At 33.2% G+C, this 27,948-nt stretch overlaps 2 protein-coding genes across 40 annotated transcripts in view; one reads left to right on the forward strand and one right to left on the reverse strand.

Annotated features, from left to right (window-relative positions):
* or40a1 (odorant receptor, family 40, subfamily A, member 1) overlaps nucleotides 1-27,948 on the forward strand; it is a 617,996-nt gene that overhangs the window by 205,478 nt on the left and 384,570 nt on the right. The gene's annotated exons all lie outside the window — the stretch shown is intronic.
* Nucleotides 1-27,948, reverse strand: part of nf1a (neurofibromin 1a) — a 123,031-nt gene that overhangs the window by 72,475 nt on the left and 22,608 nt on the right. For 20 of the 38 annotated variants that reach the window (XR_012390924.1, XR_012390930.1, XR_012390921.1 and 17 more), the window contains exons 11-28: nucleotides 27,252-27,326; nucleotides 26,630-26,761; nucleotides 26,394-26,522; nucleotides 24,164-24,277; nucleotides 22,916-22,995; nucleotides 22,709-22,832; nucleotides 20,930-21,176; nucleotides 20,234-20,307; nucleotides 18,731-19,234; nucleotides 17,485-17,624; nucleotides 17,192-17,314; nucleotides 15,786-15,869; nucleotides 15,584-15,700; nucleotides 12,758-12,939; nucleotides 10,594-10,805; nucleotides 8,906-9,067; nucleotides 8,695-8,798; nucleotides 5,612-5,747 (exon numbers count right to left, since the gene is read on the reverse strand). Coding sequence is in view for 24 of the 38 variants with exons in the window: in XM_009291769.4 (XP_009290044.1) it covers nucleotides 5,612-5,747; nucleotides 8,695-8,798; nucleotides 8,906-9,067; nucleotides 10,594-10,805; nucleotides 12,758-12,939; nucleotides 15,584-15,700; nucleotides 15,786-15,869; nucleotides 17,192-17,314; nucleotides 17,485-17,624; nucleotides 18,731-19,234; nucleotides 20,234-20,307; nucleotides 20,930-21,176; nucleotides 22,709-22,832; nucleotides 22,916-22,995; nucleotides 24,164-24,277; nucleotides 26,394-26,522; nucleotides 26,630-26,761; nucleotides 27,252-27,326 (2,739 nt within the window). In the remaining 14 variants the exon portion in view is untranslated. The remainder of the gene's footprint in view (nucleotides 1-5,611; nucleotides 5,748-8,694; nucleotides 8,799-8,905; nucleotides 9,068-10,593; nucleotides 10,806-12,757; nucleotides 12,940-15,583; nucleotides 15,701-15,785; nucleotides 15,870-17,191; nucleotides 17,315-17,484; nucleotides 17,625-18,730; nucleotides 19,235-20,233; nucleotides 20,308-20,929; nucleotides 21,177-22,708; nucleotides 22,833-22,915; nucleotides 22,996-24,163; nucleotides 24,278-26,393; nucleotides 26,523-26,629; nucleotides 26,762-27,251; nucleotides 27,327-27,948) is intronic. The other 18 variants (XR_012390931.1, XR_012390929.1, XR_012390932.1 and 15 more) reach the window with 1 other exon arrangement.

The raw sequence follows: 27,948 nt of genomic DNA on the forward strand, positions 1-27,948 counted from the left end.
GGGACAAAGTCGAAACAAAAATGAATGAATGAATATTATTATTGACGTCTCTATTGAAATCAGTGTGTCTTGTACAAAGCATAAACGATGTTTTGCGAGTTCTCATGTGAATTTAAATGGCTGAAAGCTAAAACAAACATCTGTTCAAAAACACTGATGAATTGATTTATGATAGCTCAGCATGAGCCATTGCATAAAAGACGATTTGATTTTAGAAGCTGATCTTTATAAACCACAGATAAATGAAGGGACTAAGCCGAAAAGAAAATGAACAAATGATTCCTTCGTGTACACTCCCTTCCCTATTCACTACTCACTGACCAATTAAAATTAGTTTGACCTTGGATCATGATTTGATTGTTTGACATTAACTGTCTTATATTAATGAAAAATCAAACGCAAAAAAAATTTAAACTAATTTTAAAAATAAGCGTGACGTACATTCTGGAAAATACAGTACTTTAAAATTTGACCATAAAAAATAAATGTACAAGATGATACCCATGACAAAGTATAGTCACATGAGAGATATGAGAAAGTATTGGTACTTTCAAATCAAAGGAAAATAATCAATACTACCTGTTGTTGTTAGCTCAAGTTGAAGTCACTTCAACTGTAGGCTAAATCAATTTTTTAAAGCCAGCATCAATTGCATCGTGAGTAATGTAATCGTTTTTTTTTTTGAGATGGGGAAAATGTGATTTGTCCCCTGCTTATGAAATTTGACCTTTGTACAGCAGCAAGCAATGCAAAGACTGTTTGCTTACTAAACTGAACCAGTGATGTCAAAATGTTGTACAGTATGTAGAAGAGCAAATACTTTGCAATGTCCTCTGTTCCCTTTTTCAAGATTATCTGTGTCATCTTTAAAGTTTAAGCTTTAATGCATATACCAGAAGAACTAAGAAGCCTAATACAACAAAAATCATTTCCTCCTCCTCAAATTCTTTAAAATTTATGTAATTTAATTTGACTTATCAATAGATATTCATGGATTTGCTCTTCAGTGTTCGGACTTTCAACAGTGAAACTTAAACCACACTCAACTGAAATAAACTGAAATTCAACTATGGGAACTGGACTGACAACGTTTCAATTTACTAGAACTTCTATGTTAAACTGCTTAGGCAATCTACATTGCAAAAGCACTTAAAAATAAAGATGAATGGAATTGAACTTTTATGCCGCACCCCCATTTCCCATTCAAATAGGGATTTTTTTGCCAAAAGTTAAATATATAAAACATTCCTAAGCATCCCTTTTGTCTTCATTAAAAAAAAGTGTAAATAATAAAGAAAAAAAAAACGTGTTAATAATAGCAATGGCAACATTGCAGGAAAATAACTGTGAAATGTCAACTATATGGCGTTAGCTGTTTTTTTAAACTACTTATTCAAAATTAGATGAAACACCACAACAGTTTGAGTACTTGTTTTACGTTCAATCCACTTAAATTTGTAAAAAATGTTAAGTTAACTTAATTCCTTCATGTTCCTTCTTGAACATATCGCTTGTGTGGAACCCATCATTTTTTTCAGTGTATTGTTTGGGGTATTTTGTAAGATTTATTTAGGCTTTATTATGACAGGACAGTATTTAGACTGACAGTAGAGATACAGATTTTTTTTTATTTTAAATTTATTTTATTATATTAAGGACTAGGGGTGTAACGATACACTCAGCTCACGATACGATGTGTATCACGATATAATGTTCACGATTCGATATGTATCACGATATTTGGAATAAAAATTGAAAATTAAACTGAAATGCAAATTTTACCAAGTAAACTATTTTTTATGCATTTCTTTTGTTTTAACTTGTTAAACTGAACCTTCTTTAAGAAAATAAATTAAACAGGCCTGTCTCTGGAAAATAAAACAATTTAAAAACTTCTTAAAAATATTATTGAAATGACAGAGACAAAAATAAGGAACAAATTAAGTAAAGGTGCAAAAAATAAGCTTTCTATTCAATTGAATTTAACAGTAAGAGCTTAAGGCTTTGCTTGGTCACTTGCGTTTTTTGTGTGTGCAAAAAAAAATCCACATTTCCAAGTATTTAATTCATATTTAATTAAATTAATTTAGAGATATCTCTAATTACAATTGTGACTAGTCAAAACTCATTTAGAGATATCTGAAAATATTTTTCAATGGAAGTCAATGGAGGAATATGACTTGTCATAATATATTTGCAGATATCTCCAATCTGATTTTGTACTAGTACAATTGTAATTGCAGATATCTCTAATTGTCATTCTGACTAGTCGAATTATAATTATGACTAGTCAAAATATTATTAGAGATTTCTCTAAATATATTTATGGATAGTCAGAACAAAGGTTTAAATGCTAAAACGGCTTGCCATACAGGCGCGTCTATCATCCGCCCTCTGTAGTAACAGCTCACGGTCAGCTCACGTCATGTGTGATTTTGCGGCGGGAACATTATATGAAGACAGAATGATATTTTAGGCTGAATTGTACCTTATAAATACAGTATGTGACTCTTTCAACACCATTAGGAGGTATCCCTGTAGCTGTGCAAAGTATGTAAATCACTGTGAAGACTTTAAAACTTAGGATGTTTGACCCAGTATGCGTGTCAAAAAGCAGACGAGTCTAAAGCAATGACTGTACAACCGAAATGTTGCCAGACGTCTGATTTTGAGAGGATGGGCCATCCTCTATTTCAGCTCCACTCATCTTGGTTTGCTAACATTACTGCTGCTGCAATCTGAACTCACGTGCGACAGCAGGTGGAACGTAGCTCACGTGCAAACAGCTCAACTAATAAGAGAAAACGGACATCATATCGTAATCAAATCGTCATAACGCCACGATGCATATTGTGACATTTTTGCATCGCAATAAATCGTACAACGATAAATCGTTACACCCCTATTAAGGACCCATTAAACTGACCAAAAATGCCATAACTGTATAGACCACTTTATTTGACGCTGACCTATTACCTAGGGGTGTCAAAATAAATTGATTCATAGATGCACCGCAATGCAGACTCAAACAATTCAGTTTTGGTCCAGTAATAATCATAACGGTTATTATGTACTGACGTCATTCATCACATATGCGTTATATGGCAGTAGCTTACTATGGCGAGGGAGGAGACTGTGAGTAAATAAAACGCTCCAACTACTTAAAAACTACAACTGAAAAAGCAGATAACCGTGACTCACTGCTTGCTTGTGAGTTTGCTGGACAGCCTTTCACTGACAGGGAAGTAGGTACATCATAACCCAGCTTCCTCTCACTCTCTGTTGCCCCTTTGACCTGCTGGCATGTTCGTGATGTAATGTTTTATTCTTCTCTCTCTGATCTAACAATAACATTAATTGTGATGAGCGAGTTTTCTCCACCACATCATGTCTGTAATGGATTAGCTGATCACCGCGGCCGTTTAAAATCAGTGTCCATATCACTGTTTGCTGAACAGCACCAGAGCCGCGTTGACCTTCATAGCCAACCGCATCCCTTTCTGTTAAGCGCCTGATCAATAATAGGCATTTAAAAACTCACTCAACAAAGCCCAAAAAGCAAGTGGGATTATATTTATATTGGTTTATTTGCTTTAAATGCTCATGTTGTCTTCTGTGGATGCCCTTCCGTTTTGTTTGATACATTCAAAAAGAGTGTTTTCTTTGAGCAGGTCAAACTAAAGGTACAGTACATATATTTGAATGCTTGTATTAAAGGACAAAATTGTATTACAAATAATATATAAATGTAAATATATTCATTAATGAGAAATTTTATTACTAGAGTTACTGTGTTGCTAAGTAAAATGTCAAATTATTTGTGGAAAGCATCGTCAATGCACCGGGATGCACAGATATTGAATTGAACCAATATTGAATTGAACCGAATCGATGGCATGATAATCGTTGCAAACGGTGAGACCAGTGTACAGATGTTACTACTTCAATGTGTTCCTTATGCCGCCATTCATACCGCGGCGACGGCGGTACTTGATGCGCCAGCAGCTTTTGACCACTGGGTGGCAGTTTAACCACAGATATTCAGCTTTGCCTTTTCACAAAACTAAACATACTTTTCTGTGCGTACCTTATGTGATCAGATGTGTTCAATTAAAATATAATTTTGATTTAGTGTTCTTAGTGACAAACATGATCTTACCAGGGCTTAAAGTATTCCGGCACCATGCCGGATCTCCGGCGTGCGGCCGTGAGAGAAAAAAAATAGAGCTTGCACATGCGGTTTAGTTGGGGATGCTCAAAATAACTGATTAAGCAACAAAAACTGAACTGAAACTAAATTATTAAAAATAAACCTGCAAGACTTAATTTATGTTATGTCCCGCAGCAAAATTTGTTTTATTATACTTTCAGTGATCTCCTTAAGGTAGGTCAATTTATTTATTTATTTATTTGCTTTTGATGAATCAGCATTCAACTTAAGCTCTTTAGACCATGCCCCTGACCGTTTCTCAGTGTTTCGCCGCAATATCTTTAAATAAATTATTTATTTAGGCCTAATTTCATTATTAATTAGTTTTCATTATTCGTTTATTATTATGTACAATTGTTGAGACATAAAATAAGATAGTAAAATATACTCAACAACGAAAATTAAAACAAAAACAGAAATAAAAACATAAATGAAAATGTCTTGTCTTAGTCCTATCAAAATAGCAAACACTGAACATCTCTCTATATTTAGGCTAAAAGACTGCTTTATTTATTTATTTAAGACTACTTATTTGTACTGAATGTTTGTGCTTTCATGTTAGTTGTCTTTTATTTCTTCAATTCTATTTTCCAAAACTAGTCCTCTTTGCACTTAAAAAGTTTACATAAAGTGTGTTAACAAATTTTAAATGATTAATGAAGGAATTATAATGTTTTGACTTATTGTTTAATCTCATTTACAAGCACAGTAGCATATTTAAAGCTGCTGTGAAGGCTATTTCTGTCCGTTCGCATCCCGTCCCTTTGTGCCCCCTGGCGGCTCATTCACAAGCTGCGGTCATATACTAAAACCAGAGCGGCAGTTATTTCAAACGGCGGCGGTATAAGGCGCGGCGGTAATAGTCACTTTGAACTCTCACCTACTGTAGGTTCACAACCCTGATATTATTACTCACCAAATAATCTACAAAAAAACATTTTCAACATAAATAATGAAAAACTAATCAGCATATCGGAAAGACTTCTGAAAGACCAATTGCACTAAAAACTGAAAAAATGGCTTAATAAAAATCAACCTTGCCATAACAAGAATAAATAAATAATTGTAATATTGAAAAATATTATTTCACACTAACACTGCATCACAATTTTACTGTATTTTCAACAAATAAATGCAGCCTTAATTGTATTAAGGATTTTTTTAACGCATTAAAAAAGGTGGTGGTAATTTTAACTGTAATATTGAGTTTTTTTCCACACAAACTCGAACGGGAAAAGGTGAGCAGTGGTGCAAGAGAGTATAAGAGCAGGTTCTCCTGTTAAAAGTGACTGGAAGACTGATCAGTGGATGCCCAAGCATGAAAGACAGACTCAATGCAGTCAGTCAGAGGATGCAGAAACAGTGGTCAAAAAGCAGACTGGCATTAGGCAGGGAGTGTACCTGATACAGACAGTGGCACACACTGCGCAGCTGTGGAGGAAACTCGCTCGAGGAGTTGATGATGGCCAGGAAGAAGCGGTCAGTGATCTGAAGCAGGTTCTTCTGGTTCTCCTCCAGGTTCTCTGCCTGTTCAAGTCTACAGAGAAGACAGAAGAAATGTCCAATCAGAAGAATGACAATAACAGAAAGCTCTCTGGATGTCAGGCAGTTGTCATCTTTGATGTCTGTAAATAGAGATTGTTTTGAGAAAAGCCACAGTGACTACATAAACATCAATAAGAAAGGAAAGTACGCGACAAAGAATTACAGAGAAAAATTGTACACGATGTTTGTAACCATGATAGATAGTTTGTGTTTCTGGTTAAGTGTCAAACTTTTTCTTAAAAGGACAGTTCACCCAAAACTAAAAGGGCTGTCACAAACTAGTTTAGATTTCTTTCTATTATTAACCACAAATGAAGATATTTTGAAAAATGTTTCAAACCGGTAGCCTGTGACTTTCAAAGCATTTCTTTATACTACAATTGAAGTCAATGGTTACCGGTTTCCAGCTTTTTTTAAATGATCTTCTTGGTTATCAGTTTATAGCATTTCTCAAAATGGCACCTTTTATTTAAAAAAAAAAAATAAATAAAAAAAAAATAAAAAGATTTAAAACAAAATAAGGGTAAGTAAATTGTGAGAGAATTTTAATTTTTTTGGGTGAACTAACCCTTTATTTAACCGTTATATAGATTTCAGTGTATGTGGTAAAAGCTGAATGGAAATTTTGAACGGGCAGCTAAATATATGCATAATAATAAAAAAATGTCAGCATAAGCATCATAATGGGCAAGCATCCAAAAAACAAGCATTACTGAGGTCAGGGTATCTCATGTGCAGACATGAATCTGCTCTAGGCAAACCATTTCTTCCGTGTGAAAGTTTGTTTTGATTTTGTTGCATCACGCTCAGTATGAGGATGATTTTGGAGAGATAATTCAAGCAAAATACCAAACTTTAGTGTTATTTTACTTGCCCTAATGATGACCAGGGTATAGGTGACTTTTTCAAGATGTGCAAAATATTTAGCTGAAAGTTTGAGAACCAATAAAAACTGTTCTAAACACATTCACAACAGTCTGGAAAGCTTTATGACATCTGATGCATGCAGGGAGAAAACTCAGACCTGAGCTTGTGAACCAAACTGTAAAATGTGATATGATGACCGTACGAAAAAGTGTGTAAACCTTACTTTTAAAGTAATTATTTGACTGTACTGTAAAAAAGTGATTTATCCCATTGTCTTAAAATTATTATTTATTTAAACAAACTTCTTGCATAATAAAAAAATCTAATTAAAAGTTCCATGCTACAGCAAGTTACCTCACTGTTTTTAAGCAAAGTCAATGGGCTTACACAAGTCAACTTGTTGCTAGGCAATGACTTTACTTACTAGAGTTGAGTTTTTTATAGAAGCTAGAAGCTTTTTATTATGCAGACGGTAAATGTAGATTTATTCACACTAGAAGAATTATTTCACACAATAAGACCTCAGGATATTGCCTGTTTTGTCTTGTGAAACTCATGTGTCAACAAGCGCTGACCTGAAGTTGAATCACCAAGGCCACCCGGGGTTCATACACAATTTTCTTGTAAAATTCCCTAACTTTAAGTAATTATTCATGACCTACTGTTTCACATAATGTTGATGGATACATATTAAATAATAATCTTTTTAATACAAAATAAAACAGTGTTTAGATAAAGCTTACACAATGCTGTTAGCTAAAATTATGTGGAAGCATATGTGATTGGCCAAGGACAGTAAAGAAGTAATAACAAGGCTGCAACAACTAACCCTACACTCAAGCACCATTTATACACAAAGTATTAAAATAATAATGATGGAAAATAATTGAAAACATAATGTTACAACTAAATGCCTTGTAGAATTGCAATTCTTTTAGTTTACATTGAAAAATATTCATAGATATATATTCTATAGTAGATAAAGTATAGATATTCTTAATCAAATTCCCATGACTCTTCCAAACTTTTATTCGTTTTCCCAAATATTTCCCAAGCCTGGAAAATGCTATGTAAAAACGCAATGGCTTTTCCAGGTTTTTCATGACTGTATGAATCCTGACCACTACTTTTTCACCTCAGTCTAATTATGATGTGAATTAGGAAAGGATGGATGGATGGAGAGACAGGACGATAGAAAGATAGGACGATGGATAGACAGACAGACAGATAGATAGATATATAGATAGACAGATGGATGGATAGATGGATAGATAGATGAAATGACAGACAGGACGACAGACAAATAGATAGATAAATAGATAGATAGATAGATAGATAGATAGACAGACAGACAGACAGACAGACGGACAGACGGACAGACGGACAGACGGACAGACGGACAGACGGACAGACGGACAGACGGACAGACGGACAGACGGACAGACAGACGGACAGACGGACAGACGGACGGACGGACGGACGGACGGACGGAAGGACAGATAGAAAGATGGACGGACGGATAGACAATAGACAGATAGGACAATAGAAGGATAGAAAGATAGGACAATAGCTCCACAGATAAATAGATAGATAGATAGATAGATAGATAGATAGATAGATAGATAGATAGATAGATAGATAGATAGATAGATAGATAGATAGATAGATAGACAGATTAAAGCATTTGAAAAAGGATGGATGGACAGACGAATAGATGGATGGACAGACGAATAGATGGACGGTTGGACGGACGGTTGGACGGACGGACGGACAGACAGACATATAGATAGAAGAATAAGACGATAGACAGATGGACAGACAGATAGACATATAGATAGATGATAGATAGATAGATAGATAGATAGATAGATAGATAGATAGATAGATAGATAGATAGATAGATAGATAGATAGATAGATAGATAGATAGATAGATAGATAGATAGGCAAACAGACAGAAAGATAGAACAATAGACAGACAGACAGACAAGTCTTAAATGGCCTGAGTGGTAATAAATTAATATCAAATTTTAATTTTAGGGGTGAAATATTCCTTTAAGTAGGTAAACGTGCCTAGTAGGGTCCACTTCAAAACTGATCTGCTGCCACTCTGGTGTAGTGATGATTCCTCTCAACAGCGGCTCCAGAAGCTTCTGTAGATACGCAGCTCCGTACACCTGCGAACACAGTGCCAGATTTGAAGGGAATTTGCATTGGAGTGCGGTAACTCATGCAAAACAATGAAGGCTGAACTCATGGAATGACTGTCACCGCTTCACGTCACCTTGAAGCAGAAGGTCATAATCTTGCTGGCTAGGCTATTTCCTCTAAAGAGCGTCTGCATTGAGTCTGCCAGCTCCACCTCTTTGGAGAACATATTCCACAACAGCTGATACAGCAGATGGCGAGAGTCGAAGAGAGTCACTAACACTCTGGCCAGCTCATCCTGAAAACCAGCACAACATTAAGCACAACAGCACTCCGATGACCAACAATACTTACCATGCATTGTGAGCTAAACATGAGATATAAAAAAAGAAATCTGTCAGCATTTATTTGCCATTAAGCTGTTACAAACATGTAAGACTGATATATTATATATAGTTTAAGGTACCCACAGACTTCTATAGACAAGAACAAAAACACTGCAAAATAAAGAAATTAATACATATTCTGAACAACTTTAGCACGAGTAAATGACAGGAATTTCACTTTTGGTTGAACTATTCTTTCAAAAACCAATATGACTTCCTTGCTTTCTGTGAAACAAATAAAACACATTTTGAAGGTACCAAAAACCAATCACTATTAGATCTCTTTGGCAAACGTTTTCAGGGAAAGAGATGTTTTTTTTCTAAATATGCTTATTATTAGTGCACAGACAAAAATAATGTGGGTCAAATTTGTAAATGACTATTTCAATTTTGGAGTAAATTAACCTCTTATTATTCCGTATTTTTACAACATATTGTAATATTTTAGGACAAATTGCTCAACATCCAAATCTAACATTTCAGGAAAGATATTTCTATTAAAAAAAAGTCAACGTGAAAGATTCATAGAGATCCTGATGATAAATACAACAAGAAAATTTCAAGGATCAAAATAGAATGCATTGTAGATTTTCAATGTTTAATGAAAATCTAAAAAAAATGTTAAACTAATTGTTAAGAATCTAAACCCAGCTTCTGAGTAAAAACAAATAGATCTAAAAATATAATCAGTTGAATTCAGAATTATTAGCCCCCCTTTGAATTTTATTTTCTTTTTTAAATATTTCCCAAATGATGTTTAACAGGGCAAGGAAATTTTCACAGTACGTCTGATAATATTTTTTCTTCTGGAGAAAGTCTTATTTGTTTCATTTTGGCTAGAATAAAAGCAGTTAATAATTTTTTAAACACCATTTTAAGGACAAAATTATAAGCCCCTTTAAGCTATATTATTTTCTATAGTTGCTATAGTAACCATCGTTATACATTAACTTGCCTAATTACCCTAACCTGCCTAGTTAACCTCATTAACCTAGTTAAGCCTTTAAATGTCACTTTAAGCTGCATAGAAATGCGTTTAAAAATATTGAGTAAAATATTGTTTACTGTCATCATGGCAAAGATAAAATAAATCAGTTATTAGAAATAACTATTATGTTTAGAAATGCGCTGAAAAAAATCTTCTCACCTGTTAAACAGAAACTGGGAAAAAAATTACCCGGGGCTAATTATTCAGGGGGGGCTAATAATTCTGACTTCAACTGTACAACAAATCAAAAATCTGTACAAAAAACAAATCATTGTTGTCTAAAATAAATAGAATAATAATATTAAATAATAAATATTTCTAGTTTGACAACTTATGTAGAAGTGTTATTTACGCATGTTTTTTTATTAATAGGTGAATTTAAAGCTGCTTCTATAATTCTTCTTGTTCTTAATATTATTAACTGTAAAATTAAGCTGTAATAAATCTTACCCATTGAGAGCATGGGACCACATTGGCCAGAGCCATGGCTATGGGCAGCTCTCCCTGATCTCCCATCATGGTGACCAGCTCGACCAGTCTCTCAAAGCGATCTGCAAGCACAGTCTCTGCAAGCGTGTCGAACTCCGTCCCTTGCTGAAGGATCTTAGTGAGCACTTCCATAAATGTAGCCCGTGTCTGCAGGTCCTTATGGTATCCCAGACCTGCTCATAGATATCAAGAGTCACTTCCTCAAATCAAAACAACTCCAATACATGTCCAACTGCACGATTCCAGATCAACTAAGAATCACAATTTCTCGATTCAAAAGATCTTGATTGCTCACAACTCTGAATAGAGAGATAAACATAATAATACCTATTTTACTAGAGTATCTAAAATACTGTGGATATCAGTCAAAATGTACATTATACATTAACATTATTACATTATACAGGGTTCCCACTCTTCGCCAAATGTCAAATTCCCTGATTTTACGGACTAAAAAGCTAAATTTCTATCACCTACAATGAAGAGAAAAATAAGGTGACGTGGTGGCGCAGTAGGTGGTGCTTCACAGCAAGAAGGTAGCTGGTTCGAGCCTCGGCTGGGTCAGTTGGCGTTTCTGTGTGGAGTTTGCATGTTCTCCCCACGTTCGCGTGGGTTTCCTCAGGGTGCCCCGGTTTACCCCATAAGTCCAAAGACATGCGGTACAGGTGAATTGGGTAAGCTAAATTGTTCTTAGTGTATGTGTGTGAATGAGTGTGTATGGATGTTTCCCAGGGATGGGTTACGGCTGGAAGGGCATCCACTGCTTATCCGTGCTGGATAAGTTGGTGGTTCACTCCGCTGTGGCTACCCTGGATTAATAAAGGGACTAAGCCGAAAAGAAAATGAATGAATGAATAAACAGAAAAATGACGTGTTTTTGTGTTTATATAATATTAATATTGCTTGAGCTTGAATATAGTTTTGAATATTATCATGAATTTAACATTCTTTATGAGAGCAACAGTGGATAATTTACCTTTATAACAGAAAAAAACATTTGAAACATTGTGAAAAATAACATTCAGTATGAAAAATTAATTTTGATGATTGGAAACTATTAATGCAAAGGGACAAACAAAACATTCTTTGACAAAAAAAAATATATAATAATATAATATAACATAAATAAATACACACACACACACACGTTTGTTTTTGTGAAAAGTGGGGACATTACATAGGTTTCCATTCATTTTATACTGTCCAAACCGTATATTATATTGCTCTCACCCCACCCATAAACCCAACCATCACAGGAGACTGTGTGCAGCTTTACTCTCTGATTAAACTCATTTTGTGGTATTTATAAGCATTTGGAGAAATGAGGACGTCACCAATGTCCTCATATTTCACCTCCTTTTTGTAATACCTGTGTCTTACCCATGTCATTATTCAGATTTGTGTCCTGATATGTCACAAAAACACGTACACACACACACACGTACACACACACACACACACACACACACACACACACACACACACACACACACACACACACACACTATTCACAAACTTTCTATGTCTGGAATAGATTTATAAAATTCCAAGATATGCCAAAAATTACATGACTTATGGAAACCCTGCTTATACAACTAATTATTATAAAATTTAAATATATATTTTAAAATGATGACTGAATTTAATACATCACTCATAAAACTATGTTTCATTACCGGATGGAGCAGCCTTTTTGAAGAATCATTTATAAACACAGCCTGACACCACCTATTGGTGTAACAGTGTAACTGCTACAACTGTCATCTGATATAGCAAGTTACTTTCAAATGGTGATTTTGATCTTTACAATAGACATCAGTGTTTATTTAACTGAATTCATCTAATATTTTATATATAGTATTTGAAATATACCTTTTCACAGTACGTCTGAGACAGCTTAAATGTTTGTAACAGAAATAGCACTTCTGGCTGAAAGACTAAAAACTGAAGCATTTCACAACTATACATGATAACTGCTCTATTTGGGCTAACCACAGATGTACCACTGTGTTTATTAAATGTCTAATAAACTTACGCAACTAAGATTGCGTAGGTGTATGAACAGAGACTGCAATCTTTAACTGATTAAGCATACAGATCTAAATTCATGATAAGCAATTCTCACCGATTGAGTGCATGAGGCCGCTATCCACATTAGCATTGAGCAAGTTAGACATAGCCAATACTGTGCAGTGCCGCAGAGATGCCAGTCGTCTAGACATGCCACGTTTCCTCCCTGCGACCTGCTGGCCATCTTCCTCAACCTCGCTGCAGTCATTCAACAGGTTCATGAACAGTGTGAAGTACCTAAAGAAGGAAAAGAGAAATGGATAAATCTGAGCTTAAAGGAGACATTCTTTGCAAAAATAATAAGGGATAAGGGATTTAAACACAGTTGTGAGGCAGGTGTGTGTGAATATTGCCATCCTCTATGGATAAAAAAATGAATAATTGCATTTTTTATAATGAAACTTTATAAAAACTGCCAATTCAATTGACATTCTCACTTCATACAGGTCATCGAAGGCCCATTATTAATGACCATCTCTAGCATAGACAGCCCTGAGCGAGAAGCAGCCATCCACCATTAGAGTTTTAAATCTTCTGCTATAGTGACACATGGGCGTTTATAACTCCACCCTCTTTTGAAAAGAGGGCCGGGAGCACATTCTCAATTGAATTTTAAGTTATTCACAAAAATGGTAAAATTTGGATCAAAGCCTAAAAGGAGCTGTTTCAAAGAGTTCTACAACATTATTTGTTGGGTATTTATGCTGAAACTTCAGATACACAATCTAGGGACACCATGGATTTATTTTACATCTTGTAAAAAGGGGTATAATAGGGAAGTATGTTCTGGCTTGAAGCAACAGTTCACCCAAAAATGAAAATTCTGTCATCATTAACTCATCTTCTACTTAATAAACACAAAAGAAGATATTTGGGGGAACGTTTGACACCAGTAACCATTGACTTTCATAGTATTTGCTTTTCATACAATGGATGTCAATGGTTACTGATCACCAAAATTTTCAATATATAGTTTTTTGTAAAAACAATTTACTTGAGGATAAGCAAATTGAGAGAACATTATCATAAAAGGTGCAGTGTGTAAGTTTGATACCCAGTGGTTGAACTAGGTATTGCATTCCTGGATCAAAACCAACTCAAGTGCAGGTTGCCAGATTGAAGACACCAACAGTGAGGCTAATTTAAGTTATATTCTAAATAAAATTAACGGCAATCGATAGAAAGAGTATTTTCCATATTAAAAGGAGTTTTTGACCTAACTAACACCTTGGATTGATATATTAGAAACGGCTTCTATTTCTCACAGATGAACAGGATAAACTGATCACCCCAGGCACTCGTGTGCTTTTTTTTCAGTGTTAAATGCTAATAATGTGAGTTTGAATGCCATTTTACATGACATTTATTGCCATACTACTGAAAGCAGTGACAGATAGTTCATCTCAGATCTTAAAAATAAACAGTTTGAAATTGAACTCTAGAACGGTAACTCTGTGATTCAGCATGTTAGAGGTTTATTATGTATTAATTAGATTATAAACCTTACCATTTCATTAGTAAGTGCATATTTCGTGCTTCTGAAAGGTGTGTTTTGTCTGGTGAAAACAGTTAAATTGCTTATTACTACAAATCTCGTCACGCAGCATGTTGTTAGGACATGCAGTTAAAATTTAACCTGCTCACCTAACGTTTAAGTTCGTAATACTTATTTCCTAATTAATAACCTCAAGTAGAACTTTAAGTCGGTGTCTCATTTCGTAGTCTGCTAACGTTACTTTCCACCGGAGGTTGCATTTCAGTCATGCACGCATGCTTTGAGAGTCTTCATGACTGAATGAGTGAAATATGTGGTTTTACAACAAGGCAACCCGGGGTGCTGAAATTTAATTGGGTAAGCTGGCATTGAACATGTAAAAAAAACAAACAAACAAACAAACAAGACAGCCGATCCCGGCACGGAAAACACATTTTCAAAGCAGAGTATCTGACCTCAGCATTGTTTTTCAGATAAACAGGAATGTTCACTTGGCATGTTTCTTAAATATCTGTAAACATATTATGGTATTTTTATGCTTTAGAAGAGTCAAAAACTTACATACAGCACCTTTAATCTGCTTTTTTGATTTTTATGGGTTAAAATGGCCTGTATTGTGTTTGCACTAAATTTTAAACTTACTACAAAGGTTAACTAAATGCAGCTTTGACCATTTGATTTTGCAGAATTTACTGACTTCAGCCAGAATATAAATGCAAAAATCAGCTTTCTGTCTGTTTAATAAAGGTTGCATGTGTAATGCCACACAAATACTGTATTTAAGCACATGCAGAAAGAGAAAACGATTTGCATAAAGGGAGGACATAAAGCACAAACTTTAGAATCTATTTTGACACAAATAATTGCAAAGTGTTCTCATATCGTGGAGCAAACGTAGAAGTACTACAATCAAAATACTGCATCTTGAGAAGAAAATATATTAGCGGTAAGTTTCCAGCTGACTCCTTCTCAACTCATTATTTATGATTTATTGAACATGACAACCAACATAAAAGAATTACTTAAAGGGACAGTTCACCCAAAAAAAGCACTAATTCCTCATTTACTCACACTCAAGCGGTTCTAAAACTTTATAAATGTTTTTCTTCTGTTGAACACAAAACAAGGTATTGTAAAGAATGTTGAAAAAAGCTGCCATTGATTGAATTGCAGATTTTTACTTTACTTTAGTATATTCTTTAGTATATTTCCCTTGGGACAGGAACAAGTGGAGTAAATGATGATTCACAAGATTATGCTTTGATTTCATTACTGGGAAGAAAACAAATTTATAAATAAAGTCTTGCAGCAGGTTAATTTGATATGTCGATGTTTAGAGTAATCAGAGTGTATTGGTGTGTATGTAAATGGGCTCAATGTTCATACTTCAGGAAGAGCTGTGATTTGGCCTCCATGAGCTCAACACCGTCACCCTCCTCAGGCTGTAGAGGAAGACCAGCCAACAGAGACACGACAGCCTCCATACTGGCCTGGTCCAGATCGCTGCAGAGAACAGAAACACAGCATCAGTAAGGAACATATAAACAGAAGAAATGTCAGGTTTTATGGAAACTGTAAAAGACAATACCGGGTCAGGCATTTGACATCATCGTCCGCAGCTTGATTGGAGGTTCCCATCACCCAGTCTGTGAGGTACTCCACCATTTTATTCCTATGAAATGCAGGAAAGTTAGACTGCATCTTATAAGGTCTTGATTCATAAATGATCACAAAAAAAACAGTATTACTGTAAAAAATATATGTGGAGAGACAAACTGAAAAATATTAAGTTTGGGGGAGAAAAAGCAATTAATGATTTTTTTCAAAAAGGATCAATCAAATGAGTAAGAAACAAATGTGTGTTTTTTAGTTATATGAAGTATATATATTTACATACGTGATGTGCACAGCCCAATTTTTACCAACAGGACAAACTTTTTTTTTTATTTATACTTGCACTTATGCATTTTGCAGATGCTTTTAACTCAAAAGTTGTTTGTTGTGCAACAGTTCTTACGCTAATTTAAATTGTTTATTTTTTTTTTCAAACTTTGATCTCAACCCTTTAACTACCCTTTAACTATCAGCCTCTACCAAATGGTTTATATGTCGGTTAATGGCAAAAGTACCAGACTTAATATATATAAAATATGAAAAATTAGAAAATATGAAGTGCAAGACAAATTGTTTTTATATAATTACACATATATATATATATATATATATATATATATATATATATATATATATATATATATATATATATATATATATATATTCAAAACAAAACATTTTTCATAAAATATTTCAGATTCTTATTTAACATGACTTTGTTTTTATTGTAAAAAAAAATAAAAAATAAAAAAAAACAAGAAACCAAGTGTAGTAGTGCAACAGGATGTTTGTTTGATTTTATTTTAGTTTTTTTGTAAACCAACAATGCTGTGTCATTATATATAAATTATTATATAAAGTCATTATTTAAAACAGTCATTCTTTAAATGACTTTAAAATTCATTATTTAACACAGTCAAAACATGGTCAACCGTTTTATAGGGGTGAAGTCAAGAGGAACACAAGTTAATTTTAACAAATGTTGGAAACCTGTAACCATTCACTTCCATAGTAGATAAATAAAATGCTATTGGTGTCAATACTTACAATTTTCCAACATTCTTAAAAATATCTTCTTTTGCAAAAAAAAGAAAAAACCTGTACCAAAGAAACTCACACAGTTATGGAACCACGAGGTAAATGATGAATAAGTTTTCATTTTTGTGTGAATTATCGCTTTAACATTGTTACTCTAATTTGTTGTGTGAGAACTATTAACTAAATATTAATAATTTACTGTTCAGATTTTTATGTGATTTACATCCATTAAAATTTGTACAAAATTATGAACATAATACAGCATAACTTAACTTTAATAAGCACATAAGACCCAAATATATCTTACCACCCCCAAACCAAAGTACAGCACTGCAAGTTTACCTGAATTTCATCTCCTGGCAGAAGGAGAGGTCATCCCTGCGCTCCATCATCACCTCCACTAACTGACACAACTTGGTTTTGATCTGAATGGCATGAACAATGTTCCCTAAAATACGCACATACCTGAGGATAAAAGAAGAAATGAGTTGGAGAAAGAGGTTAATTCAAAAATAAATGATACAAAAAACACATTAAAATCTAATTTTTATCAAAACACCAACCATCAATATAATATCATGTGTTAATGTTAAAATGACCATCAGTCTGTGTGACAAAGAATAGTAACACCTTACCTAACTAGATTGAGCATCATGGTCTCAATGCTGGCTTGACCAAGGTGCTCTGAGCTTCCTTCAGTGTGACTGTCCAGCAAGTTCTTCATGATAGCAATGGTCTGCTCTACAAACAGAGTGTTTGCATCTGTAATAGGAACCTGGCGGCGAAAATAAGATTGTTGTTTTTATTTACAAAACCACTTGTTCAATGACAGAACATTCTAAAAATAAATAGGGTACTAAAACTGAGTTGGCACCACGGAAAAAGACTGCACAGTACAGATTGATCAGAAAACAATAGTTTCCTGCCACCTTGTGTCCAAAACCACACATTGCAGCTTTGCAGTGAAATTGAGTTTAGAGTTTTTAATGCGAGTTGTCAAAACAGTAAAAAAGGATTTGGTTAAAAATACACATAAAATTTCCACTTTCTTTTTTTGTCAAATTTCATTTCCAAAGCCATTTGCATTAAATGATAGATAAATAAATACATTAAAAACATTTAAATATTTAACAAAATTAAATACTAGTTTACTCTTAAGAAAAGATAATTTGATTGTACTGATTTATTAAGTGTTAACTGTTATGACAATATAGAAAATAAATACTTAAACATTGATCTCATAAAACAATAATATAAGAGTAAACTGTATTAGAATTAAGCAAAACTAGGAGCAAATTTACAGTTTGCATTTTAAACGATTTTGATTATATGTTAATTTAAATACACATAAATATTGATTAAGTAATATGATAGTACACTGTATTAAATTTATTGAAATATTTTTGATACATGACAATAATTATTTTTAAAAGTCAATTGTTTTTATTTGTTTTTTTTTTTTATAATTTTTTTGTAAAAAAAAAATATAGTATACAGCTATATTTAGCTTGTTTTGACTCATTTAAAATTTGTGGCTAAAAAACAATTATTGTTTGGAGTGGTCAGAGATAAGTTTGTATCCTCCATTTTGAGTTCTGAAAAGTCATGTGAAATAAAAACTAATTGCAGTATAACACTATGAAACCATGACCCATTTGCTCATACACGACAAAACGTGAAATAAGGCATGTGGACAAACACAAAATCTAAATCAAGTAATTTTAGCATGTCAAAGTCATATTTATGCATATAAAATGTATTTTCCCAACAACAAAATTGTGGCTAGTGAAAATGCTGAGTGGCTAGTAATGTTGGAAAACTACTAGCCACTGTGGCCGGGGATCAAAAAAGTTCATGTCAAGCCCTGCTAGCATCTCTTACCGGCCCCTGGGTGTCAAAGAAGCGTCCGATGCTGTTGCGCAGCTTAGTGAAGAGCATTGAATAGAGAGCCGGACTGAGCTCCAGTCCCACCAGGTCTTTGACGTTGGTGCGAATTTGCACTCCCACTTTCTCATGTGTGCAGACCATCAGAGCCAGCAGACGCTCCAGAAAGCGATTCAGGGATGTTTCGCTGTTTACCTCGCAGGAGCTCATGGAAATCATGGACCCCTTGCGTTCGGTCAGGGGGCCCATTGGAGGACTGTAGGTGCCCAGACTCGGCGTGCTGCGCTGTTGGAGACAAACACCTCCCAGAGCGCACAAGAAACCAGTCATGTTGATCCACTCCTGAGGACGAACAGAAAATAGATGACCATGAATGGAAAAAAAGATGAAATAATTGACCAATCTTATGTTAACTACCTGTCCATCTTCCACTTTGTTTTTTGGGTGGTTGAGTATCTGTTTTGTAGCTTGCTCCCACTTTGCATATGTGTCTTCCCATGCCTAAAATTAAAAAAAGGTAAAGTTTGAGTCAACTCTTTAGTGTCCTTACACACACTCTCAGCTTCGGACGAGGAAACACCGAAATGAATTAGCTCATTAGAGAAAGGGAATGTCCCAGAAAGAGTGTGAAAAGACTTGCTTGTGTCTGCAAAACATTATTCACTGACTGCTTTATGACCTTGAGCGGGTAAATAAGGACTAACATCAGAGTTGAATTTAAAGGATGTTGCTGTACTTCCAATTTGTTGTAAAAATAGCAAGTGATTTCATATATTTATATAATTAATTAATTAATTAATTAATTAATTAATTAATTACTAATTAATGCTTGTTTTCATTTGATTATTGTTAGCAAACACCAATTTTAGTTCATTTGTATTAACTTGATGGTTTTCACATTGACCAGCAAAGATTGTGAAGCTGAGCATTTGTTCTATCCAGCAGTGTCACTTTTAAAATGCATAGATGTTTGTTTGAACACATTTACATTGACAATGATGGGCTGCAATGTCAAGCAAAGGAAAATTTGACGATTATACGGTTCACCAGCCATGACATCCATTCATTCATTTTCCTTCTGCGAAGTCTCTATTTCAGAGGTCGCCACAGCAGAATGAACCACCAGCTATTCCAGCATATGTTTTATGTAGCAGATGCCATTCCAGCCACAACCCAGAAATGGGAAACACCCATACACACTCATTCACGTACATATACTACAGACAATTTAGTTTATTCAATTCACTTATAGAGCATGTCTTTGGACTGTGGGGGGAAACACGAGGAGAACATAAAAACTTCACACAGAAATGCTAACTGGCCCAGCCGGGACTCAAACCAGCAGCCTTCTTGCTGTGAGGTGACAGTGCTAACCACTGAGCCACGTAAAACCTGCATGATATCAAAAATTCTTCAAAATATATTATTTTGTGTTGATCACTGGGTCACTTTAATAAAAAATTGTGAATTCTGAATATTTAGAAACAATAATATCCTCACCTCTACATTTCCAGCTGTAGGGTGCTTTATTCTTCTTAAAAGTGCCATCACTCTTTTTTGTAGTGTGTTGCGACCTGAATGGAAAAATGTTCATATAGTTTATCATATACAAAGATAGATCTATAAAAATAACATTTAAATAATTAAGTTAATCTACTAATGACAACAAATAAACAAACAAAAAGTCTGACAGACATATTTAGACGCAGGTGTATATTCATTTGGCAAAAAATGTCTTAAATGTTCCATTTAAAAATACCTAAATATCTATCACATATTTACAATTTTCCAGGTGAGACTTCTTAGGCCGGATTTACACTGCACTGTTCAAGTGACTAAATTCTGATTTTTTTTCTCCCATGTGGCACAGATCGGATGTGGCCCATGTATGTGTAAGCAGGAACAAATCACATGGATTACGATTTAATCAATTCAGATTCAGGCCTTGTTCATATGTGGCAATTTATCCGATATGAATCAGATCTGTGCCCTCATGTCTGCAGTGTAAGCAAGTAGATCGGAAAAATCTGACCATCAAAAAAATCGGATGCAGTCACAAAATCGGAATTGACCAACAAGATCTGCAGTGTAAATGCAGCCTTACAAAACCTCAGATCACTGATCGTTCCATATTTATTTCCAAAAAATAAATAAAAATGACAGTGTCTGGCAATAATAAATCCAGCATTCACTGACCTGTGGCCATCATATTGCTGACGGATGCAAGCTCAATGAAGGTGTTGTAATTGGGTAGGACTGTGTGAACAGGCAGCTCATCGACACTGCAGCGAATATCGGCCTCCTCACAGAGATGCCTGAAACAGGACATGGCCACCAAAACAGCCTCTGCATCAGGACTCCACAGGAACGTGTACAGACACACCTCCAGCTTGGTCTGAGCCTGTCTGCTGATGGGGATCAGACTGCCCTGTGTAGCACACTCCTGTGTGGAGGAAATGAGCTTGTTTTATCTGGACGGGCAATTGTTATTTTGTTCAGACTTCTATTTTGAATTATGATTTTAAAAAGAACTGATACAGGCATATGGTTAATTTATAAATAATTATGCATAACAATTTGATTTGAGAATATCATTGTAAAAGTCTGATCCTACAATAAGGTGATTTTTTTTTAAATGAAAAACTATTTGAACCACACATTTTATATCTGGATGTTCAACATTTAAGAGACATTTTCAGAAATATATTTTAAATTTATAATTTTAATGATTTAAATTACAAAACTAAATATGATTGCCTAAAATTTATCTTACAAAATAATTTAGCAAACGCATGCACATTAATTTCAACTGGGTACTAAAAAAATGTATACGTAAATTTTTATGTAAAAATTATAAATATGATGATAAAATGATTGTTGAATGTTTAAAAATTAATTTTTAGAAAGATACATTTTGAAGGCATCTTTGGGCAAATATATACAGTATATGAAAAGGAAAGGGTGAAAACATCAAAAGCTCAAAAAGTTTCAAATTTATTCTCAAGGTTTTTTAAAGTGAATAAATTTGATACTTTTGGAGCTTTTGGTGTTGTTGCCCTTTCATAAACATATGCCCAAATAGTCCTTCAAAATGTATCTTCCTAAAAAGGCTGGACGAGTTGGCCTAAAATCTAAATCTTGATTAACTGAATATTCAAACTCTATTACGATTAATAAACTATTTTATTTATTTATTTTTGCCCTAATAGTTTACAGACAGGTGTTATACAGTAACAAATAAAATGCTCACATATTACAAGTGAGAGATATTTGAATGTAGGGTTACTTACTTGATTTACACATTATCTACTATCTATGATTATTTATTGAACATCAATGTTGAACAACTAAAATTAATACACAAATTGCCTAAAAAGAACAGTCACTTTTTTCTTATTTAAAAGTAGAAATAAATAACTTGTACTTTTGGAAAAAAAATATTTTCAATGTTTTTGAAAGTAAAGGTGGGGAGAGTATTAAAAAGAAATCAACCTGGAAAAAAGTGTAAAACAAATGATATCCAAATAATATCATTTTATCGTCATATTTATCAGTTTTACACATAAAGAGAAATAATAAATTTAATTATTAAGATGGATTTTTTTATTATGAATTTAAAAAAATAATTATACCAAAACAAAAATACTGTTTAAACAACACATTTAACAGATAAAGAGGCAAAAGAGAAAAAGAACTGGATAAATTCTAATTCTCAGTTTTTTATTTTGAAATTGATTTGCACAATGAATCTTTTCAATAATATATTTTTTGCATATGAAAAAAAAAGTGTAATTTTATCTGTATGGAGCTGATGATTTCTTAAAACAGGTGGATTTACATTTTATTCATTTAATTTTTTTTTTACCTACAGATTTATACTGTTAAAATACATAGAATTTAAATAACAAAACCAATAACGACTGCCCAGTTTTATTGACAAAAAACCGGAAACAGCCATGATTTGCTTGTCTTTACCTTGTTCTTTAATAGAAACTTGTTCCTGCATATGAGAATCTCCCTGAGCCACTTGAGTATCTCTGTACTGTTGATCATCTGGTGTCCAATCAGCTTCTTACAAATTAGAAATAACACCTGAGAGCTGAGAACACAAAAAGATGAACACAGTCAGACAATTATTCCCATAAACAACATAACAACTTCCATCAATCCTTTCATGTATACCTGATGTCCCAGAAGGTCTCAATGGGAGCGTCCGGGTTCCATAGCTCAATGGTTTCTGGCTGATGTAAAACAAGCAATGCCTAAAAGGGAGTACAAGAATGAGTAGATCAGTTATGTTAAGAAAAAATGCCAATATGTAACCGAACATCAAAGTAAAATCCTTGTACATTTCTCTCATTTTATTTCTTAAGGATTTTATATAATTACATTCATAAACCTTATTTAATTTTAACATTTTTAAAATACATACTAAGTGACTAAAGCAATAAACTTGTTTATAAGAGTTATAAGTATGATTTTTAGAGATCTGAGGTAAATTAATCATTGTTACTCTCAGTATAGTTATGAAGAACATGCTAATTAAAATAAAAATGCATTATGTAGACCATTATTTTTATGAAACAATGTATAATCAACAAAATCTGAAATCAATGTCACACTTTTTCTGCCATTGATCCAGACACGAAAGAAAAAAACATCTCAAACATCAGAACCACCGTCTCTTGTTGTGTAAACTATGATTACTACACTATGACACAATTATTAAAACTATAATTAACATAAACATCTTTGTATATGCATATGAAGGCAAAAATTAAAAGATTTTAGCTATACAATATTACATATGTATTTTATATGTATTATCATATTCTAGCTTGTATATTCTTTAGTCATTTTGTTATCTAGATCTGCATTTTAAACAGTTTGTTTTCATATTTATATTAATACATCTTTTTAATTCAGTCATTTAAATTCTGCTGTATTGGTATTTACACTTATTTCAGTTAGTTGGCAATGCAAAAATATCCATTATTTTAAGTTTATAATACAAAAATATAAGTATACATTTACAGCTTTAGGTCACACTTACCAATAAAGGTTAACGTTAATAAATGTATGTACTAACATAAAACAAAAAACAAAAAACAAATACAGTATTCATAATCATTGTTCAATATTTAATAATGCATTATTAAAATCCTAAATTGTGCTTGTTATTATTACTTTAAGCATGGTGAGTTGAACTAATCAGGGACAACTTAATTTCCATCAACTAACCTTAAAGAATATGAATAAATACCGCAATAAATGTAATGATCATGTCAGTGAATACATTAATATTAACTAATGGAATCTTACTACGAGTGGTAGACAGCTTTTTCTATAATTAGCTAATGGTATTAGCAATATTATGCTGCAAATATGGAAGTACAATAAAGAGGTAAAAAACAAAACAAACAGTTTCACCTCCATGGCCTCTTGGGAAAGCTCAGCACTGTGGGTAAGAGGAACCAGCTGAACCAGACCTTTGATGATCTCAGCTGTGCTGTTCTGAATCTCCTGACCAGGTTTTCCCGGATTCTGGTGGTGTAAAAGCACAATCACTGGAGTCAAACTTGATCCAAATCATCCATAACCCACAACTCTACTGCTAGATGTAGAAACAATATGTAAAGGAAAAACTGTTTGCCCATATTACACTTCATATCAAATCATGTTAAGGAAAGAACAAGGGAGGGGGGTGGTCAGAAATCCACTTCCAAAACCTAATCTGGATAATCCAGGATTTAAACCAATCAGAAAACATTTAAACATGAGCACTGTTGGATTAAAGGATCTTATGAGAATTAAAGAAGCAACGGGTCAAAGGTGACTTGTTTAAACTTTCTGAACTTTCCACAACCCTGAATCTGATTCCAAAGAAATCAAAACATGCAAAGTGAACACACATTTAATCTAGCGCTGACTGAGACTCAACATTACAATATTAAAAGAGCTGCAAATGTCTCAATAACCTCTGTGTGATTTATATTTATATTTAAGTACTTTTATAATATTTATTAATATTTTGTTTTATTTAGGATTATTGGTCTGTTTCTAAACAGTATAAACAGTGAATTTTATATAAACAGTAAATATAAACAGTGAATTTTACACCTATGCAATTTGTTTCGTCTTTTTTTTCCTCTCGGTTTTATTATGGTGCACCTGATAATAACATTAGAGCTGGGTGTTTTGATAATAATCATTGCAATGTGATTTTTCATTGATTAAAAACAAAAACATATTTGATATGCTTTAAAGCAGAACTAAAATAATGCTTTAGTTAAAAGGCTAATTGATGAATTTACTTTTATACCAGTAACTGCACAATAGTATTGTGGCAAGATTGGGAGAAATGTATTATTAATGTATACGTAATGAACAAAGACTTACAAAAGAAGACTTTACATATAATTACAGTTGTTATTAAGCTATCACATATGTGTATTTGTATTTATCCTTAATGTATTGAGGCTAGTGATTTAAAAAAAAAAAAAAAAAACACTGAAAACCCAATTTCAGCATGATAATGAGGAGCTATATGTGGGGTAACACTGCACGATATTGGAAAAAACTGACATTGCGATATTTTGTTTTTCTGCATTTATAATGCGATATGAATAGAATTTCACAGCATGACTAATACCTCTATTTGGAAAAAAATCAAAGGTTTACATTAATTGTGATGATTTTGTCTAGGAGTGAATTTGCATAAAATATAATAAACATTGCATAATGATCATTATATAATTAAAGCATACATGAATAAAATAGATCAAAGATCTTAAATGAATAAACAGTGCTTTATGGTTTTCTGGAGAGTCTTAACAGTATTGAGAAACATAAATTAAGTGTAAAATAACACTGTATACAGTAGTTAATATTTGAAGCCTATCAAAACCTTGAGTTGTCCTAAAATTATTCAACAACATCCATTCTTGTTTCAGGACAATTTTAAAATGTTCTCTGATCCTCTTCAAATGTTGACTTCTAGTCTTGATTGTAAAAATAATTGAATGCAATTTTTCTATGTTGAAGCTAAACATTTAATCTTTTCAAGTGGAATTCACTTGAATGTCTACACTTGAATGTCTAGTCAAATGCAGGCATTTATTACAATCCCAACTAAACATTGCAGATTCTGCGTTGTGACGATTCGCACATTGCAATATCGATACTGAAACGCTATATAATGCAGCCCTAATGTGGGCTTTTACTTACATGTGTGATAGTACAAAATTTTATTTAAAAGATTTATTTGAAATTGTAACATTCATAATCACATTTAAAGAGTTTTAATTATGTCATTGTTTTCCCCAGTCAGGGAACAAGACCTGCTCCATCATTTAAAATTATGTGAATAAAATAAAAATAAAAATATTTTGTGAAGGAAAATAGCTGCTAAAAGATGTTACTCAATACAAATTTGATAACTAGTAATAATTACATTTACATTATACCACACATTTGCGAAATGTTCATATTCTTGACCCAAAAAACAAGTAGTTTAACCGTCTCATTTCTACAAAAATCTACCTTTTAACTTGAAAGCATAGAGATTTGACCTATTTTGATTATTAACCATTGATCATTATTGATTATTTAGATTACATTTAAAAACTCTTTAATCCATATAGCAGGCTTATATACTCACGTGCAGCATTAGTTTGGGGTCAGCGTGGATAAGTTTGACCAGTGCCAGCAGCAAAGAACGCGAATCAAGATCTGTGGACTTTTCCTTGAACTTCAAACTTGTTGTCATTTTCTCTTTGAATGTCAAACTCTGCAAGTAATAAAATGCCACTTTGACCAATGCAAAGTCCAGTGTTTGTTTTTCTATACGTAATAGACTGTATGCATTTTAATGTGTAGTATTTAAGCATGTCTCACTGATGTCATCCTCAGAGGCGGATGTGCACTGAGACTCTGAATCACTCGACCCAGTGTGTCTGCAAACATGGTGCGTAGTTCTCCTGAGTAGCAGTAGATGGCGTCAATCTTCGGCCACCAGTCCAGGTGAGACTAGAAACATGAGCGCGAGACATTAATAAGCAACAACTGGCAAAGGTACAGTGCAGACCATAAACTTAAGATGTTGTAAATTCAGTGATTTTTAATACAGTCACTTGAAGGCTGATGGAATTTTTAACATTACAGTAAACAGTCATAATAGAAATTATAATCATAATTGTAATAATTTTATTGGTAGAAATATTTTATTGGTAGTTAATTTAGTGTCTGTATACAAAAAAATTTATATAAATATGTCACTGCATAATTAAACATGTCACGAAAAATCTCGCAAACACTAAGATTATTAGCAGCTGCTTATATGCATGGTATTAAACATTATGATGTATAATAGTGATGTATAATAGTTTGCATAACATTTAATCATTGTGTTGACAGTGCATTACTAAACTGGCCGTTTGTTTTATGATCTAAATTTAAAATCCGACTTTAGGCACTGAAAAACACCAAGTGCGTACATCAATTAGGAACTTATACTTACATTTGTGATAATTTTGTGCAGGGAGTTGACAAGGACGAAATGGAAGGTAGGAGGAGAAGTCGAGGCCAGACACACCTAGCAGAGAAAATAATTTATTTTTTAAAAAAAATAAAAAATAGAAAAAAAAATACCCACCAACAACAAAGTCAAGTGACATTTGACACTTTTAGATTAATCTTTTTTTGGTTTATCCTGCAATAGTTAATAATGATGTTGATGTCTATCGTTTCTGCTATATTTTTAAAAAATTATTTTAGGTAAAACAAGTAAAAAAAAGTAAGCAATTCTAAGGAAAAAGTGCAAGATATTGCCAGATGGGCTCATAACTGCAAAAGTAAAATTGAGAATTTTAAAGTCAGTATATATCTCAAACTCTGACCTTTTTTTCCTGAGTATTTATAACAAAATCAATTTAGAGATCATATTCAGAAATTCTGTATGTATTTTCATATATCACTCTTTATGTTTAAAATGTAAATCTACAACTTATTTCCCCCAATTTATATGTAGATTTAAAATTATAAATGGATATATCCATTTATATGTTTAAATATACATATAAATTGGGGTAAAAACCAAAAAAATTTGTTTTTTACCAAATTTTGGTAAAAACCCAAGCAATACAAACATAAAATGTTTGGTAAACATTTTGGTAAAAACCCAAACAATACAAACATAAAAAACAAAAACTAAAATC

The sequence above is a fragment of the Danio rerio genome, chromosome 15, assembly GCF_049306965.1.
Source record: "Danio rerio strain Tuebingen ecotype United States chromosome 15, GRCz12tu, whole genome shotgun sequence".
NCBI lineage: Eukaryota > Metazoa > Chordata > Actinopteri > Cypriniformes > Danionidae > Danio > Danio rerio.